The following is a 16,122-nucleotide window of genomic DNA, read 5'->3' on the forward strand; positions in this document are numbered from 1 at the left end:
AGTACAGTCTGCTCACTCTTGTGTCCTCCTAGGATTCGGCACAAATACCAGTGGGAATAGTATTTTTGGAAGTAAACCAGGACCTGGCACTCTGGGGACTGGGCTTGGCGCAGGATTTGGAACAGGTAAGGGATTGTACCAGGAGACTCAGCAAGTGACACAACTTGGCTTTCCACCTGCTGGAACTTAAGCCTTCGTTTCATCATATGTATGAAAATAAGAGGCCTGTAGATTTTCATTTTCACAAACGGATTTATAAAACATTCCCATATGCTTTATTTACCGGGCTTTAAAACACTGGCTCATTTATCTTAGAAGCTGAATATTCATTCCTTTTCTACAAAATGTTCTCTGATAGTCCTGGTCTCCCTGGGATTTTCAGTACTTAATGTGAGACCTGTCAGTATGATGACAAGTCCCTGAGACCCTGAACTGTTAGTTAAGTAAGCTTTATTACCCTAATAATAATGCAGCAGTAAGAGCACATGCTGAAATAATTAACATACAGATTGAGGTTTTGCAAGGTCTGTGCATGCTTTTCCATTCTTCTCACTGTGTTATAGAGCTAAAATGTCAAGCCTTTGTCTCCATTCCTGCCATTGATAATTGTTTTTCAATGCTTTTGAAGACGTTGTTCCTTCTACCTGCCCAGCTGTTTTAAACAGTTGGAGAGGGTGATGGTCATAAAATGAGTAAGTGCTTACAGGGTCATTTAAGCATATAGTTTTGTCTACTTCCCCAATTCATCTGACCATAGGTGAGTCACTTAGTTGCAAATCATGTATTTCTGTGGTCTCTGCTTCTATTGTCCAGTTATCTGTCATCTCCTTTTTAATAGAACCTCATTTTGTACTCTCTGAACTGTTTCCCTTTGTTTTCTTTTTAAAATAAAAGATATAAGGTCTTAAAAAGTCAGTAACAGAAGTAACATGAAAAGCCTACACTTTTCAGTAGTGAAGTAACAGCTATTGAAAGTTTGGCATGTATATTGTCAGACTTCTTTATATACACTTTTCATATATGTGTATACACACATGTATGTTTGTATGCTGTATGTGTTTGATATAGAGAATTTTTGTGATACTCTTGAAAGGAAGCCATGTCCTATACCAGTGTTTTTTAAACCAAAGGCTGAGATATATCAGGTGATATAATATTAATGTAGTTGATGCAACCAGCATTCTTTAAAATGAACTAGAATTTAAAAATCATTGTATATTGCAAGGTTAAATACTGATTTAACTTTTAGTTTTATATATGTGTGTGTGTTGGGTCTGAGTGTGTTTCATATTATGTGCTGTGGTCAAAATGTTTCAAACTGCAAGCAGCTTCCTTATTCTGTATTCTTTGTTTGTTTCTTTTTTTTTTTTTTTTTTTTCATTTCCCATGACATTTTGGGCATATATTTTTTCTTTGGGTTGGTATACGTAGATCTAACTCATTTCTTTAAAAATAAGTATTAAGTGTTCCATTGTATACATACACACACACACACACACACACACACACACACACACAACACATGAGTAGTTACATGTGCCATAATTTGTTTGACTTTTCTCCTATTGATGGTCATTTGAATTATTTGATTTTATTAGCAGTGAGGTAGTGAAGATCTGTGTTATATAATTTTGTGTATGGAAGTGTTACTCTAGGATTGAATTGGGAATTGTCAGAAGATACACACATTTTTGAATTTTGGTCAGTCTTGCTAATCTTAATTTGCCTTCCACAAAGAATGCCAGTTTGCATTTTTGCTCATATTTTATAAAAATGCTCCCTTTTTCATACACTTTCCATGTTGTTTGTTTTCTTCATCTTTGTGTGAATAATAGTGAAAGGTGGTTCTAATTTGCACTGTGCTGATTACCAGTGAGGGATACCTTTGTGTATGTTTACTGGCTGTTTGCATCTTTCAGTTCTCTATTTATATTTGATCTTTGTTTATTGTTGATAATGTTTTATATATTGTGGATATTAAATCTTTTTGGTTGTATGGAAAACTTTTTGAGCTTTTGAGCTTCAAATTCCACAACATATATTTTGCAAGAAATGAAAACTGAAAATCTGTGGGTTTTTGTACAATGTGTTCCTTAAACTTAAGCAGAATATAACTTCTGACATCAGTGTTCTTGTCTGATCCCAGAGGAAAGGTTAGCTTTGGTTTGGGCTTTTTCAAGGTAGTTTTGACTCTTAATTTATGAACTGTAAACCTAAGCTTGGGTAAGGTGCTACTCCAATGTCTGTTACCAGATATTTCCACTCTGTCTTTATTGTTTAATTTTGTTTATGGTATCTTAATGTACCAGTTTTATTTTTATGTGGTCAAAAGTTGTCATTCTCTCCACTTTGGTTTCTGGGTCTTGCAGACTATGATTTGCAGTACTGTATTCTGTAGTACAAGATTATAAAGTGGTCTATAAGTCTTTTCTTGATGCTGTTGTCTTCTGTTCCACAGTAATGTAATGTCTCAGTCTTTTTCTTTGTTTGAATATATTTGGTTTTCCTTGAACAGTTGAGCCTCACAGACAGTGAATCTTATTTTCATTGCTGTTATATAGTCCTAATTGATGCCTTGCCCATAGAAACTAAAAACCAAATACAATCAATAAAGAACTTTACACCCCTAATCACAGCACCAATAGATGATGTAGGGAAATGAGAGTTGTGATCACTGAGTACACACTATTGAAATTCTTTGATGGTTACATCTGCTAAAGCAGGCTTTTGTCTTTGAGAGGAATGTGTCTAGACACTATTAGGTATGCGTAGCCTCATTAGTGAATTCTGCATTGCATGATATCACAATTAGAATAACACTGTAGCTTTGGACTATGTTTTAGGGAAAGTGAAAGTTACTCAGTTGTGTCTGACTCTTTGCAACCCCATGGACTTTATATAGTCCATGTAATTCTCCAGGCCAGAATACTGGAGTGGGTAGCCTGTCCCTTCTCCAGCGGATCTTCCCGACACAGGAATCAAACTGGGGTCTCCTGCATTACAGGCAGATTCTTTAACAACTGAGCTATCAGCTATCATATCAGCAGTTGGAAATGTTCTTTACCAACATTTCCCATGTTTGAAGGAAACATTAAGCCTTTGACTGTGTGGATCACAATAAATTGTGGAAAATTCTTAGAGAGATGGGAATACCAGACCACCTTACCTGCCTCCCGAGAAGCCTGTATACAGGTCAGGAAACAACAGTTAAAACTGGACATGGAACAACAGACTGGTTCCAAATTGGGAAAGGAGTACGTCAAGGTTGTATATTGTCACCCTGCTTATTTAACTTATATGCTGAGTACATCATGCGAAATGCTGGGCTGGATGAAGTGCAAGCTGGAATCAAAGCTTACCAGGAGAAATATCAATCAGATATGCAGATGACACCACCCTTATGGCAGAAAGTGAAGAAGAACTAAAGAGCCTCTTGATGAAAGAGGAGAGTGAAACAGTTGCTTTAAAACTCAACATTTAAAAAACTAAGATTGTGGCATCCTGTCCCATCACTTCATGGCTAATAGATGGGGAAACAATGGAAACAGCGAGAGACTTTATTTTTGATGGCTCCAAGATCACTGCAGATGGTGACTGCAGCCATGAAATTAAAAGACGCTTGCTCCTTGGAAGAAAAGCTATGACCAACCTAGACAGCGTATTAAAAAACAGAGATATTACTTTGCTGAAAAAGGTCTGTCTAGTCAAAGCTGTGGTTTTTCCAGTGGTCATGTATGGATGTGAGAGTTGGACTGTTAAGGAAGGTGAGCACCAAAGAATTGATGCTTTTGAACTGTGGTATTGAAGAAGACTCTTGAGAGTCCCTTGGACCGCAAGGAGATCCAATCAGCCCATCCTAAAGGAAATCAGTCCTGAATATTCATTGGAAGGACTGATGCCGAAGCTGAAAATCCAATACTTTGGCCACCTGATGCGAAGAACTGACTGCTTGGAAAAGACCCTGATGCTGAGAAAGATTGAAGGCAGGAGGAGAAGGGGGTGACAGAGCATGAGATGGTTGGATGGCATCACAGACTTTATGGGCATAAGTTTGAGCAAACACCAGGAGTTGGTGATGGACAGGGAAGCCTGGCGTGCTGCAGTTCATGGGGTTGCAAAGAGTTGGACATGACTGAGCAACTGAACTCAGCTAGCTAAATGGGTATTCTTATATAGCTTCTTGCTTTGAGTGATAGAGATTCAAACTCATGCCTCAACAGAAGTACATTTTCATGTAACTTAGGCCTTTGGGTACTTCATGACCAGTAGGCTGTAGAAACCTTAAATGTCCAAATACATAAATTTTTTGTACACTTAGATTTAAGTGACCAATCAGTATAAAATGTTATAGTATTCTTTGACATGAATTTTTTTTTTCTCCCAGTGTGCTCAGATTAAGGAACACTCATTAAATTATGGTGGGTCAGTTTCTTGTTTCACAGGGATAGTAACTGTTTCACAGGGGTATCAGTAGTATGCCATTTTCTTGGTAATTGCTTAGTAATATTACTAAGGGGTTTTAGTGTTTAATATTTTCCATGAAGTAGTGATAAGTTTAAGGGGGTGTGTGTGTTTTAGTCGTTCAGTTGTGTCCGACTCTTTGCGACCCATGGAGTGTAGCCTACCAGGCTCCTCTATCCATAGAATTCTCCAGGCAAGAATAGTGGAGTGGGTTGCCATTACCTTCTCCAGGGGATCTTCCCGACCCAGGAATCAAACCCACTCTCCTGCTATGTGGGATTTAGTAAAGTTTGTTAGACTAAGATATACAAAATAATCTACCCAAAGCTAGTATGTTCTGACATTCTGATATATATAATTACATTCTGATATTCATTAGAAGGTCTCAAAGGAATATATTTTTACTTATTCCTTGAGCATACTTGGAGTTTTTAAGAACACTGTTACCATGGTGCCCCCAGTATATCTTCCTTATAATTCCTACAACAAATCATGAATATGACACATTTCATAAATTGACATTATCCCATCAGAGTATCCCTCAACTTGTGTAAGTCCTTTAATTATGCATTTTTATTATTTTGTAGGCTTTACTGAAATACAGTGATTTTTAGACTGTTTCCTGATTCTTCCTTCAGGGCTAATGCAAATACACACCCATCCAGAACAGAAATTTTTACCCATTTTATATACTCAGGTTTTATCTAAGCTTGTATTTAGGGGTAAGGAGGTGTTTGTTACCTGGGGGGAAAAAAAGAATCCTGAAATGTTTGCTGTAAGCTGTGTCCTTTGAAGGAATAATATATTTTTAGTTTTTCTTCGGATTTTCACCAATTTCTAATGGGTTAAGTCTTATTCCCTGTTTCAAAACTGGGTTTTTAAAGATGAAATAATCCCATTGCTGTATTGTTATCTTCTTAACATTATTAATGAGGTTGAACAGTTAGGGAATGTTTTGTTCATGTTGGAGTCACCCTCATTAATTTACATTGTATGCTTCTCTGTGTAAAACTGCCTGTCCTTTTTTCTGGTTGCATCTCACAGCTGTTTCCATTTGATATTTTTGATATCCCAAGTAAATATGTTTGAAGTGATTTTCCTGGTAAACCATATCTCTGTCAGGAAGCATTGATATGTTGAAAGGAACTTCAGATCTTCCAAATTGCCAATAACTATAACTTTTTTGAGAGTGGCAGGCTAGTGGAAAAGTACCTTTAATTTATGCCAATAGCTTATTAAAAAACTGAATTCTCCCCATTTTACACTTTAAAATCATTACCAACAACACAGTTCATAAACACGATTCATTAGGCTTTAATTGGTTCAGTTGAATGTTTTGATTTGCAGATGCTGAAATTTAAGGAGAAATGACAATTTTAAAAATTCTTTACAAATCTGTTTTTACTATACAGTAGCACTTAAGAGCCCTGGCTGATTGTCAGATGCATTGAGGTTTGAACTCTGGTTTTACCACTTACTACATTTGTGACTTTGAACTAATTTATTAAACCTTCCATTTTCTCTTCTGGAAAATGGGGATAATAATTCCTATTTCAGATTTGTAAAGGTTAAATGATATGATAGTAGCTAATATTTAATGGATGTTAGTCTCTACCAGATTCCTAAATGCTTAATATATGTGTATTATTTTAATCTTAGGATAAATACCTAAGTTATATATTATCTCATGTTATAGTTGAGGAAGCTGAAGCACAGAGGGGTTAAGTATTTTGCCTCTGACATATCTATCTCAGAACAGTGCCTGGCATATAGGTAGCATTTACTGTATTAGCTTTTTTTGTTGAAATGAGTGGTTATTATGAAGTTTCCAAATGTATTATATTTTTAAGTAACTGACCTCTGACATAACATTCAAAGGATCCTCTGTGGCGCTTTTTCTTTCCTCTTGTCTCCATAGCTCTTGGTGCTGGACAGGCATCTTTGTTTGGGAACAACCAACCTAAGCTCGGAGGGCCCCTTGGTACAGGAGCCTTTGGGGCCCCTGGATTTAATACAACGACAGCCACTTTGGGCTTTGGAGCCCCCCAGGCCCCAGTAGGTAAGTGTCAGTCACTTTAGAAGGTTTTTGCTAATACTTAACTTGCTGACTTGAATTTCCATGCTACCCTATTCCGTCCTTCCTTAAGCTGTACGTACATACAAGTCATTAAACAATCATGTAATGTGGAAGGACTTAACAATAGATCCTGGTTTTGCCCGCTTCCTCACTTCTAGTCTTACGCCCCCAAAGAAACCACTTTTGTTGCAGCTTTTAATTGATCTGGTGTATAAATAAGTTCATATCTGTAAGTGATATGTTTATATTGCTGTATTTTGCTTAAGTCTACATATATTTAACTTGTTAATGATAGATGAGAATGTAACTCACTGATCCACCTCTGTTCTTTATTCACTTCTCCCAGTATATCTATGTGTACTGAGTTCCTGAAGTTTTATCTATTAAAGTTTTTCATATTTCATTCATTTGAATATCCCTTCCCAGTTTTTGTGATGTCTGCCTGCCACTTTATTATTATTTCTAACTTAAAATTAACTTACTTTGTGAGTTACAGATCTTGTTTTTTTTTTTTTTTAATTGTTCATTTCCTTTTGTTTCTTTATTTTTTTATTTTCTTGGCCACACAGTGTAGCATGTGGGATCTTAGTTCCCTGACTAAGGGATGTAGCATGTGGGATCTTATGCATCCCTTGCATTGGAACCTCAGAGTCTTAACCACTAGACCATTAGGGAAGTCCCTTAAATACCTTATTTTAAAGAAAATTATATTTTACCAAAAATAAGAAACTGATATCACCTGGCAGATAGGAGTAACTGAGATGGATGAAGGAGAGGTATAATCCTCATGTTTCACATTTTGAGAAGCCTTTGCAAATTTAAGCTATGTCCTTACATACTTTTCTTACTCTGTCAACTAGGAGATAGTATTTCTTGAGTCTCCATGATCAAGTAAGGCTAATAGTACCCTTCCTTACCCTTCTTTTTCTCTCATTTCTTTGCCCTTTTTATATTTTTGTATTAATAAAGTACTTTCTCCTAATACTTCCTGTCTTCTTTTCTTTGGGGAAAGAATAAAAGTTGTAAAGGAACACAGCATTTTATTATAACTATGAAAACATTGCTTCTTAGCCACATAAGTTGTTCTCATACAGCTATTTCTTTCTCCTGGAACTTCTAATTTTTTTTTTTCCTTGCGTTACTCACCCATATCACCTTACATTAGTCCAAATTCTTAAGGGTGGTACCAGAATTCTTTTACCTCATTCTTTAATCTCTCTGTTCTGTAGCAATATGAACTCTGTTTACTACCTAGGCCTTCAGCATTGCTCTGGGATATTCCCTTCACGTCTGCTCACTGGAAACTGATATGTCTTGGATATAGGTTTTTTCTCTTTATTTCCTAAATTTTCTGGAATGTATCTTCAAGTTAAAGTTATATGAAAGATAAACTTTGACTGCTTACAGTTCTGAAAACATCTTCATTTGTTCCATACACTTATTATGAAACTGGTGTGAAAGTAATTCACCCTCAGAATTTTGACTGTATTTCTTGCATTAACCGTTATTGGTAAGTTTCATGCCTTTCTGAAACTTGTTCCCCCACCCCCACAAACGTTTAGGATTGTCTCTTCTGAAATTTCTGTGATTTGCTTATACCTTTTCCTTTTTTTTTTTTTGGCCACACTGTGAGTCTTGTGGCATCTTAGTTCCCCAACCAGGTTTCACACATGGGCCCCAGTAGTGAGGGTGCCGAGTCCTAACCACTGGACTGCCAGAGAATTCACAGACCTTTTCTGTCCTAATGTTTGATTTTTTTTTTAACTCTTGTTTCTACTTTCTACAAGGTTTTTTATTGTCTTCTGAATCATCTTTTTGGATTTTTATTGTTTTCCTCATTCTCTGAAAGTTCCTTCTTTTAAGCATCCTGTTCTTAGATGCAATTTTTCATTAAAACTCTGATTAGGAAGATGACAGGATAGAGTAGTTGTTTTGTATATATACTTTGTATTGATTATTTTTTCACAGTCTCACTTTCTCAAATGTAGTAGTCTTAAATCACTAGGCTTTCTGGGATTAAGGCAGAAAGTCCCCATTTTGACTATTATCCAAGATACAGTTTACTTTCTTTTTCTTTATCACTGTCTCCACTTCTTTCCTTAGACATTTGTTATGTTTTCTCATCTGTTCATTTACACCTTCCTGTTCTTTGTCATTATGTGTTATGTAGATAACTTACTTTGTTTTAACCATAGATTTTAATTAGGTCTGTGAAGGTACTAGAGGTTAATTAGAACTCTTAATTTCTGTGTGAAAAATTAAAGTCAGTTTTATCATTAAAAGATATTTAAGTTTTATTTCTTTTCCTTAGTTTTTATTTCAGTAAGTGGTAGCACAAATATCATAACCTGCTATTTTTACTTTGATAGCTTTTGATTGGTTTTTTAATAATCCATCATTTCCCAAAGCCAGTTAAAAGTTCCTGACATGAATTTGATATTGTAGTTCCATATAGTAGTGTTACGGCCCATTTAAATGTAGGTATATTGATTTAGAATGCATATCTTTTGCATCACAGGATATGAAAGGTGCTTTAGAGCTTGTTGGAGTCTCTTACTTAAAAGCCTCAGCTGTGGTGGCTTCTTTACATGTCAGGCCAGTACATTGTTCAGGTTGTTTAGAAACCAAAACCTGCCTTTTTAGAGTTTCAACTCAGTGGTTCTACTTTTAGAGTGGGAAATGGAAATCCCATGGACAGAGGAGCCTAGAGGGGTTCTACTTTCACCTCCTAAACCCAAGCAAGATCAGTCTCCTACAGTTTCTTTGTGGTAACCCTATTGCCTTTCTTTCAATTAAAGTATCAATTTCTTCTGTTCTCAGAAAACTTGATTTTTAATCCTTCTATCTCTTTAATCATTTGATCATGATGTGGTTTTTCAGCATGTTTTCAACTTTTATGACCAGAACTGACTATTAACACCAATCAATGTGGCTTCACTAATGCTTATGTTTGCTTGTTCTCTTATTCTTGCTAACTAATCAGCTCTTTACCCCACTCCAGTACTCTTGCCTGGAAAATCCTATGGATGGAGGAGCCTGGTGGGCTGCAATCCACGGGGTTGCTAAAGAGTCAGACACTACTGAGCGACTTCACTTTCACTTTTCACTTTCATGCACTGGAGAAGGAAATGGCAACCTACTCCAGTGTTCTTGCCTGGAGAATCCCAGGGACTGGGGAGCCTGGTGGGCTGCTATCTCTGGGGTCGCACAGAGTCGGACATGACTGAAGCGACTTAGCAGCAGCAATCAGCTCTTTTCTGTATTTGAAATAATCTAGTTAACATAGAGTGGATTTTATATTTAAACATACAGAAATAAAGATATCCTTGCACACATTCCTAATTATGTTTGGATTAGTTGAGGAAGTTTTTATTTGAGCATGCCCAGGAAAGGTGACCTATACTTATTAAATGCTGGTCCTGATCAGTGGCTTTTTTTTTATTTTAATACATAATTGATTGTCAGGTGACAAACTGATTAGTGAATATTAGAGTTCTTTAATAAATAAAAGTATTCAGGCTTTCTTCAGTCTCGTATAGTCCACAGAAAAACATCATGTTATTGTGCATCCCTGTGTATCAAAAGCTACTTCCTATATATTTTTCTCAGCAGTAGTCTGAAATTAGATTTAGGAACTTTCTGAGCACAGACAATTTATGATCTTCAAATTGACATCTCTCCTGGGTTTTGCACTCCTGAGCAAATTTGTACTCTATCTTTATACATCAACATACAGTGTTTTAGTATTGAGTGAATACATGCAGTTTTAAGAAAGCTCAATTTGACTAAGGTGGATCTACCTCGTTTTCATTAATTTTACTTTAATTTTCTGTTCTAGGTTTGTTGTTGGTGCTACTCTTGTCTTTCTCCCCCGTTTTAAATTTTTCAAAATCTTTTTGTTTATGGTACCCCCTTTATATTAATTACTTTATCATATTTGGGGTTTAGCCTTATTTTAAATGTTCATAAAGAAAAAAGTATTTTATTTCTAAAAGTGAAATCACTGTGATTTTATTTTTTATCAGTATTTGGTTTTGAAATATTTATCTTGCAAAGAAGTTCCTTGATCAGTCAAGGTGCAGTGCACATAGTTGTGGGACTACTTGTTGCTGGTTTCTTTTTACTGTGTATGATTGTAGATCATTGTTCCTGTCTCTCATAAGGATGAAATACAGCCATTTTCACTTTTGTTTGCTACCTTTCTTCCTCTTTGTTCTCAGTGTACTTAATATTTTTTATTCTGGAATTTTTTACTTATTGAATCAAAGATACCTTATTTCCACATTGCCATTTTTAATATCTAGTTAATCCATCATGTTGATGAATCATGATTTTTGCAAGTGTTAACTTAATGTCGGACATAGATTGTTTCCAAGTCTTGACTATTGCAGATAATGTTCAGTGAACACTTGCAAACATTTCTTTATTTTCTTTCTAGTTTAATTCAGTCTTTGGGTTAAATTTCCATGATTGAAATTATTAGGTTAAAAAATATAAAAACAGTACTTGCTCTGTGTACTGTCATTGTTTCTTTTAGACCAGTTAAACCAGTTTGCAGTGTTTCTGAAAGTCATACTGTATCCCTTTTTATACAGCTGAGCCATTGATAATGAAGTGGATATAAAATGTCTTCAAGGTTGTTGTGGTTTACATTTCTTTGATTATTAGCAATAATGAATACTTCAGTAAAATTTTATGTGTGTTGTCTCTTGTGAAATGCTCCCCATATCTTTGATCTTTTAGATTGTTTAATTTTTTTCACAGTTTGCTCCTCTGCTCTCTACCAGTAATGCTACTGAGTGAGTCTGAACATTTTGAAGGGAGCCTTGAGTTCTCTTGATTTAAGGCACTGGATCCTTGGACTGACGTGTCTTGCCTTTTCTTTCCTTTTTTACAAAGCTTTGACAGATCCAAACGCTTCCGCTGCCCAGCAGGCTGTTCTCCAACAGCACATCAATAGTCTGACATACTCACCTTTCGGAGACTCTCCTCTCTTCCGGAATCCCATGTCAGACCCTAAGAAGAAAGAAGAGGTAAATTTAAGGAAGTTTCAATAAAATTAGTTCTCAGAGTAGGAAAACTTAGGTGTAATTTTTTTTTTTAACTTAATTTTGATTGGAGGACAATTGCTTTACAATCTTGTGTTGGTTTTGTAATTAAGTTTTTAAGACATGTTATTTATGCTTTTCAGTAGGCCAGGGGTACAAAAAAGCTAAATTATTTTTGTATCTGGAAGGCAGCATGACGGTGAAAATGAGTGTTAGACTGAGGTGAAGGCTGAAACTTTTTAAGGCTGAGCCCTGAAATAAATAAACGCTTACAGTTGAGCAAACTAAGGTTCTTGGAGGCTGATTTCTCTAGCATCATAATGTCTTTCTTTTTTTTTAATGTCTTAAATGGCAAATCAAAATTTTTTTCTCCTGATTTCTACATAGCATTGTCTTAGTCTCGTAGGCTTTAGAAATGATCTGCTCACTGTGGTGTAGCGTTAAAAGTAGTCTTTGGTCCATTTAATCCTTATTTTACCACTTACAGTCTGTGAGATGTTGGGGATCTCTTTTTGCCTCTCTGAATTTTATCTGTAAAATGGCAATAGTAATTCTATTCAGTGTTGAGAATTAAAATAAGTTGCTCAGTATACAGTTATTATTTAGTCATTTATGTCTGACTAGTCATTGTGTTGAGCACTGAGGGTACCTAATGAAAATAAACAAGAATATTTTCTCTAAGAGCTTGCTATCTAGTGAGGACGATCAGACTTGTACATTATTAAATTTACCCAGCTTTAGTTTAGTATATGCAGTAATAGAGTACATCAGCTGATGAATGGATAAACACAGTGTTGTATATCTGTATGATGGAATATCATTTCAGCCATAAAATGGAATGAACTAACAATATATGCTACAGTGTGAATGAATCTTGAAAACAATGCTAAGTTAAGCGAAACATAAAGACAATGATTCCATTTATAAAAAATGTCTAGAATACACAGATCCATAGAGACAGTAGATTTATGCTTGCCAAGAGATAAAGAGAGGCATTAGGAGGCACAGGGTTTCTTTAAGTTAATGTCTATATATTTTTCAGTGATTTATATTGCATAAAAGTTGTTTATGGCTGTGTCTCAGTTTTTCTTGATTTTTTATTTAATTAAATAAATAATAAAAAACTTAAAATAAGCTTAGAATTTTGATGTTATATTTTCTTAAAATGAACATAAATATTGTCATCTTTGTTTTAGAAAGCAAAACAATTGCAGGCTTTTCTCTTTTGTAAGATGAAGAGAAATGCACAAGGTATATTAATATGTTCTGTTAAGACATTTTGATTTGTGAAGCACTTCAAATGGAATGTCTTGATTATGTTTTGAAACAAGTCAGACAAACCCATTTGAAATGGGGCTGGTGAGATGAATGAACATCAGTTGTAGAGAAATAAAGGCAGTTTAATTAGCAGGCCCACATTCATACAAAGTTGGGTGAGAAATCCTTGTGTTCTGGGAGCTGAGACTCCAGAAGGTATCTAGCTGGTGAATGGCAGAGATGAGATGTGAAAGCTAGTCTTCTGGTTTTTAGGGCCAGTACCATACTTGAGTTAAACTAGAGCTACCCTTGATTTTTTTTTGTTTTTCAGAGATTGAAACCAACAAATCCAGCAGCCCAGAAGGCTCTCACTACGCCTACTCATTATAAACTGACACCCCGCCCTGCCACCAGAGTCCGACCAAAGGCTTTACAAACAACAGGCACAGCCAAGTCACATCTTTTTGATGGACTGGATGACGATGAACCATCCTTAGCCAATGGAGCATTCATGCCCAAGTGAGTTTATCTGTTTTACATATGATAGTGTATATGTTTCCATGCTACTCTCTCCATTCAAGAATATACTATTTTTTCACAACTCAAATTGGCCAAACTAGTTAAGAAAAAACCTCTCTCTTTCTGTATTTTATATATATGTATAATATATACACGTATGCACACACACATTTGTTTGAATTCTCATAATACAGATATTAAATAATAATAATTAAACAGAACACAGGAAAGTATATAAAAGAGTTGGTAAATATTGAAAATTATAAAGTATACACACATGCCTTATTAGAGTTTTGGTATATATACACAGGGGTAAAAACAAGAAAAATGCATACCAAAGTATTAACAATAGTTACCATTTGGAGATGTAATTTTAGAGCATTTCATTTCAAAGTTTATTTTTCTAGAAGTAATGTACACACATATATGCACACACACACACACAGGCTTTTTTCAAACACCAAGTACTTTTCTAATCATAAAGCTTTTTTTTTTTTTTTTAAGGCTTTGGGGGTAAAATGAGAGTTCATCTCTTGTAGTTCTTTGTCTATGAGTGTTAATAGAGTATGAAAAATTATCACTCCTTTTTGTCCTCATAAGAGTATAGTGGACTGCTGCTTAAGAAGAAACAGAAAGCTCAATTTTATACATTTCTTAGAATATCATTGGATTATTTCCTGTTTATGTCCCCAGCATTTAACACATTGTTTGGTATAGAGTAGATAAAAAGGGCTTAGGTTCACCTTATTTAGTCCAGTCATCAGATCAGCAACTTTCAGGGCAGTATCACCAGGTCTTGTAATCTACAAGTATGATAAACAAATAGAAGGAATTGGAGTGGAAAGGCAGACATTTCAGACGTACACGGTTCACCCATCACGTCTCCTTGATTTACTTCTCTAGTTTTGTTGTTGTTGTTCAGTTGCTCAGTCGTGTCCTACCCTTTGTGACCCCATGGACTGCAGCACACTAGGCTTCCCTGTTCTTTACCATCTCCCAGAACTTGCTCAAACTCCTGTCCATTGAGTCGGTGATGCCATCCAACCATCTCCTCCTCAGTCATATCCTTCTCCTCCTGCCTTTTGTCTTTCCCAGCATCAGGGTCTTTTCCAATGAGTTGGCTTTTTGCTTCAGGTGGTCAAAGTATTGGAGCTTCAGCTTCAGTATCAGTCCTGCAGTGAATATTCAGGACTGATCTCCTTGCAGTCCAGGGGACTCTCTGAAGTCTTCTCCAACACCACGGTTCGAAAGCATCAATTTTTCTGTGCTCAGCCTTCTTTATGGTACAGCTTTCACATCTGTACATAACTATTGGAAAAACCATAACTTTGACTATACGGACTTTTGTCTGGAAAGTAATGTCTCTGCTTTTTAATATGCTGTCTAGGTTTGTCATAGATTTCTTCCAAGGAGCAAGAGTCTTTTAATTTCACGGCTGCAGTCATGTTTCTAGTTTTACTCCTACTTAACTAGTTGCTCCTCCTGTCTCCCTTGCTGGTTCTTCCCTCTTCTTCCTGATTCCTAGGCTCAACTCTTGATCTCATTATCTTTATTCACTTCCAAAGTGATTTAATATCTGTAGTCTAATTCTCAAACATTTATCTCCAGCCTGGACATCTCCCAAACTTTGGGGAGTCTTATATCCAATATGCAGCCATACTCAACATCTCCACTTATATTTATATCCAAATTAATGTGTCCAAAATTGAACAAACTCCTGATCATCTCCTTCAAAGCTGTTCCACCCAAAGCCTTTCCTGTTGCATCTAATTGCATTTTTGTCACTCTAGTTGCTCAGGCCAAAGTTTTTGGAATCATCATTGACTTTTATCATACACCTAATATCTAAGCCTTTAGCACATCTTTGTTCTACCCTTAAAAATTATCAAGTATCTGACCAATTCATACCATATTCACTGCCACTAATTACCTTAATCCAGGGCACCATCATCTCTTGATTGAATATTACAATATTCTCCTAACTAATCTTTCTGCTTTTATCCTTGTTTCTTTGCATTCTGTTCTGAAATACAGTTAATAGTGATTCTTTTAAAGTGTAAGTCAGACCACGTCAGTCTTCTGTCCAAAACTCAGTAGTGGTTCATACTTCAACATATAAAAGCCAAGTTGCTTATAGTGGCATATAAGGGCCTCTAAGAACTGACCTTCCATTACTTCTGTAAGCACATCTACTACTGTCTTCACTGTTTCAGTTCAGTTTGGTTCATTTGCTCAGTCATGTCTCACTCTGTCCATCACCAACTTCCGGAGCCTTCTCAAACTCATGTCCATCACGTCAGTGATACCATCCAACCATCTCATCCTCTGTCATCCCCTTCTCCTCCCGCCTTCAGTCTTTCCCAGAATCAAGGTCTTTTCCAATGAGTCATCGGTTCTTTGCATCAGGTGGCCAAAGTATTGGATTTTCAGCTTCAGCATCATTCCTTCCAAAGAAATCCCAGGGCTGATCTCCTTCAGAATGGACTGGTTGGATCTCCTTGCAGTCCAAGGGACTCTCAAGAGTCTTCTCCAACACCACAGTTCAAAAGTATCAATTCTTTGGTTCTCAGCTTTCTTCACAGTCCAACTCTCACATCCATACATGACTGCTGGAAAAACCATAGCCTTGACTAGACGGACCTTTGTTGGCAAAGTAATGTCTCTGCTTTTTAATATGCTGTCTAGTTTGGTCATAATTTTCCTTCCAAGGAGTAAGTGTCTTTTAATTTCATGGCTGCAGTCACCATCTGCAGTGATTTT

General features: G+C 36.1%; 1 protein-coding gene across 3 annotated transcripts in view; it reads left to right on the forward strand.

The window, feature by feature from the left end:
• Positions 1-16,122, forward strand: part of NUP98 (nucleoporin 98 and 96 precursor) — an 86,879-nt gene that overhangs the window by 28,518 nt on the left and 42,239 nt on the right. For all 3 annotated transcript variants that reach the window (XM_019974489.2, XM_019974491.2, XM_019974490.2), the window contains exons 11-14: positions 33-125; positions 6,380-6,520; positions 11,438-11,571; positions 13,175-13,362. In XM_019974489.2, coding sequence (XP_019830048.2) covers positions 33-125; positions 6,380-6,520; positions 11,438-11,571; positions 13,175-13,362 — 556 coding nt within the window. The remainder of the gene's footprint in view (positions 1-32; positions 126-6,379; positions 6,521-11,437; positions 11,572-13,174; positions 13,363-16,122) is intronic.

The sequence above is a fragment of the Bos indicus genome, chromosome 15 (genome assembly GCF_029378745.1).
Source record: "Bos indicus isolate NIAB-ARS_2022 breed Sahiwal x Tharparkar chromosome 15, NIAB-ARS_B.indTharparkar_mat_pri_1.0, whole genome shotgun sequence".
Lineage (NCBI taxonomy): Eukaryota > Metazoa > Chordata > Mammalia > Artiodactyla > Bovidae > Bos > Bos indicus.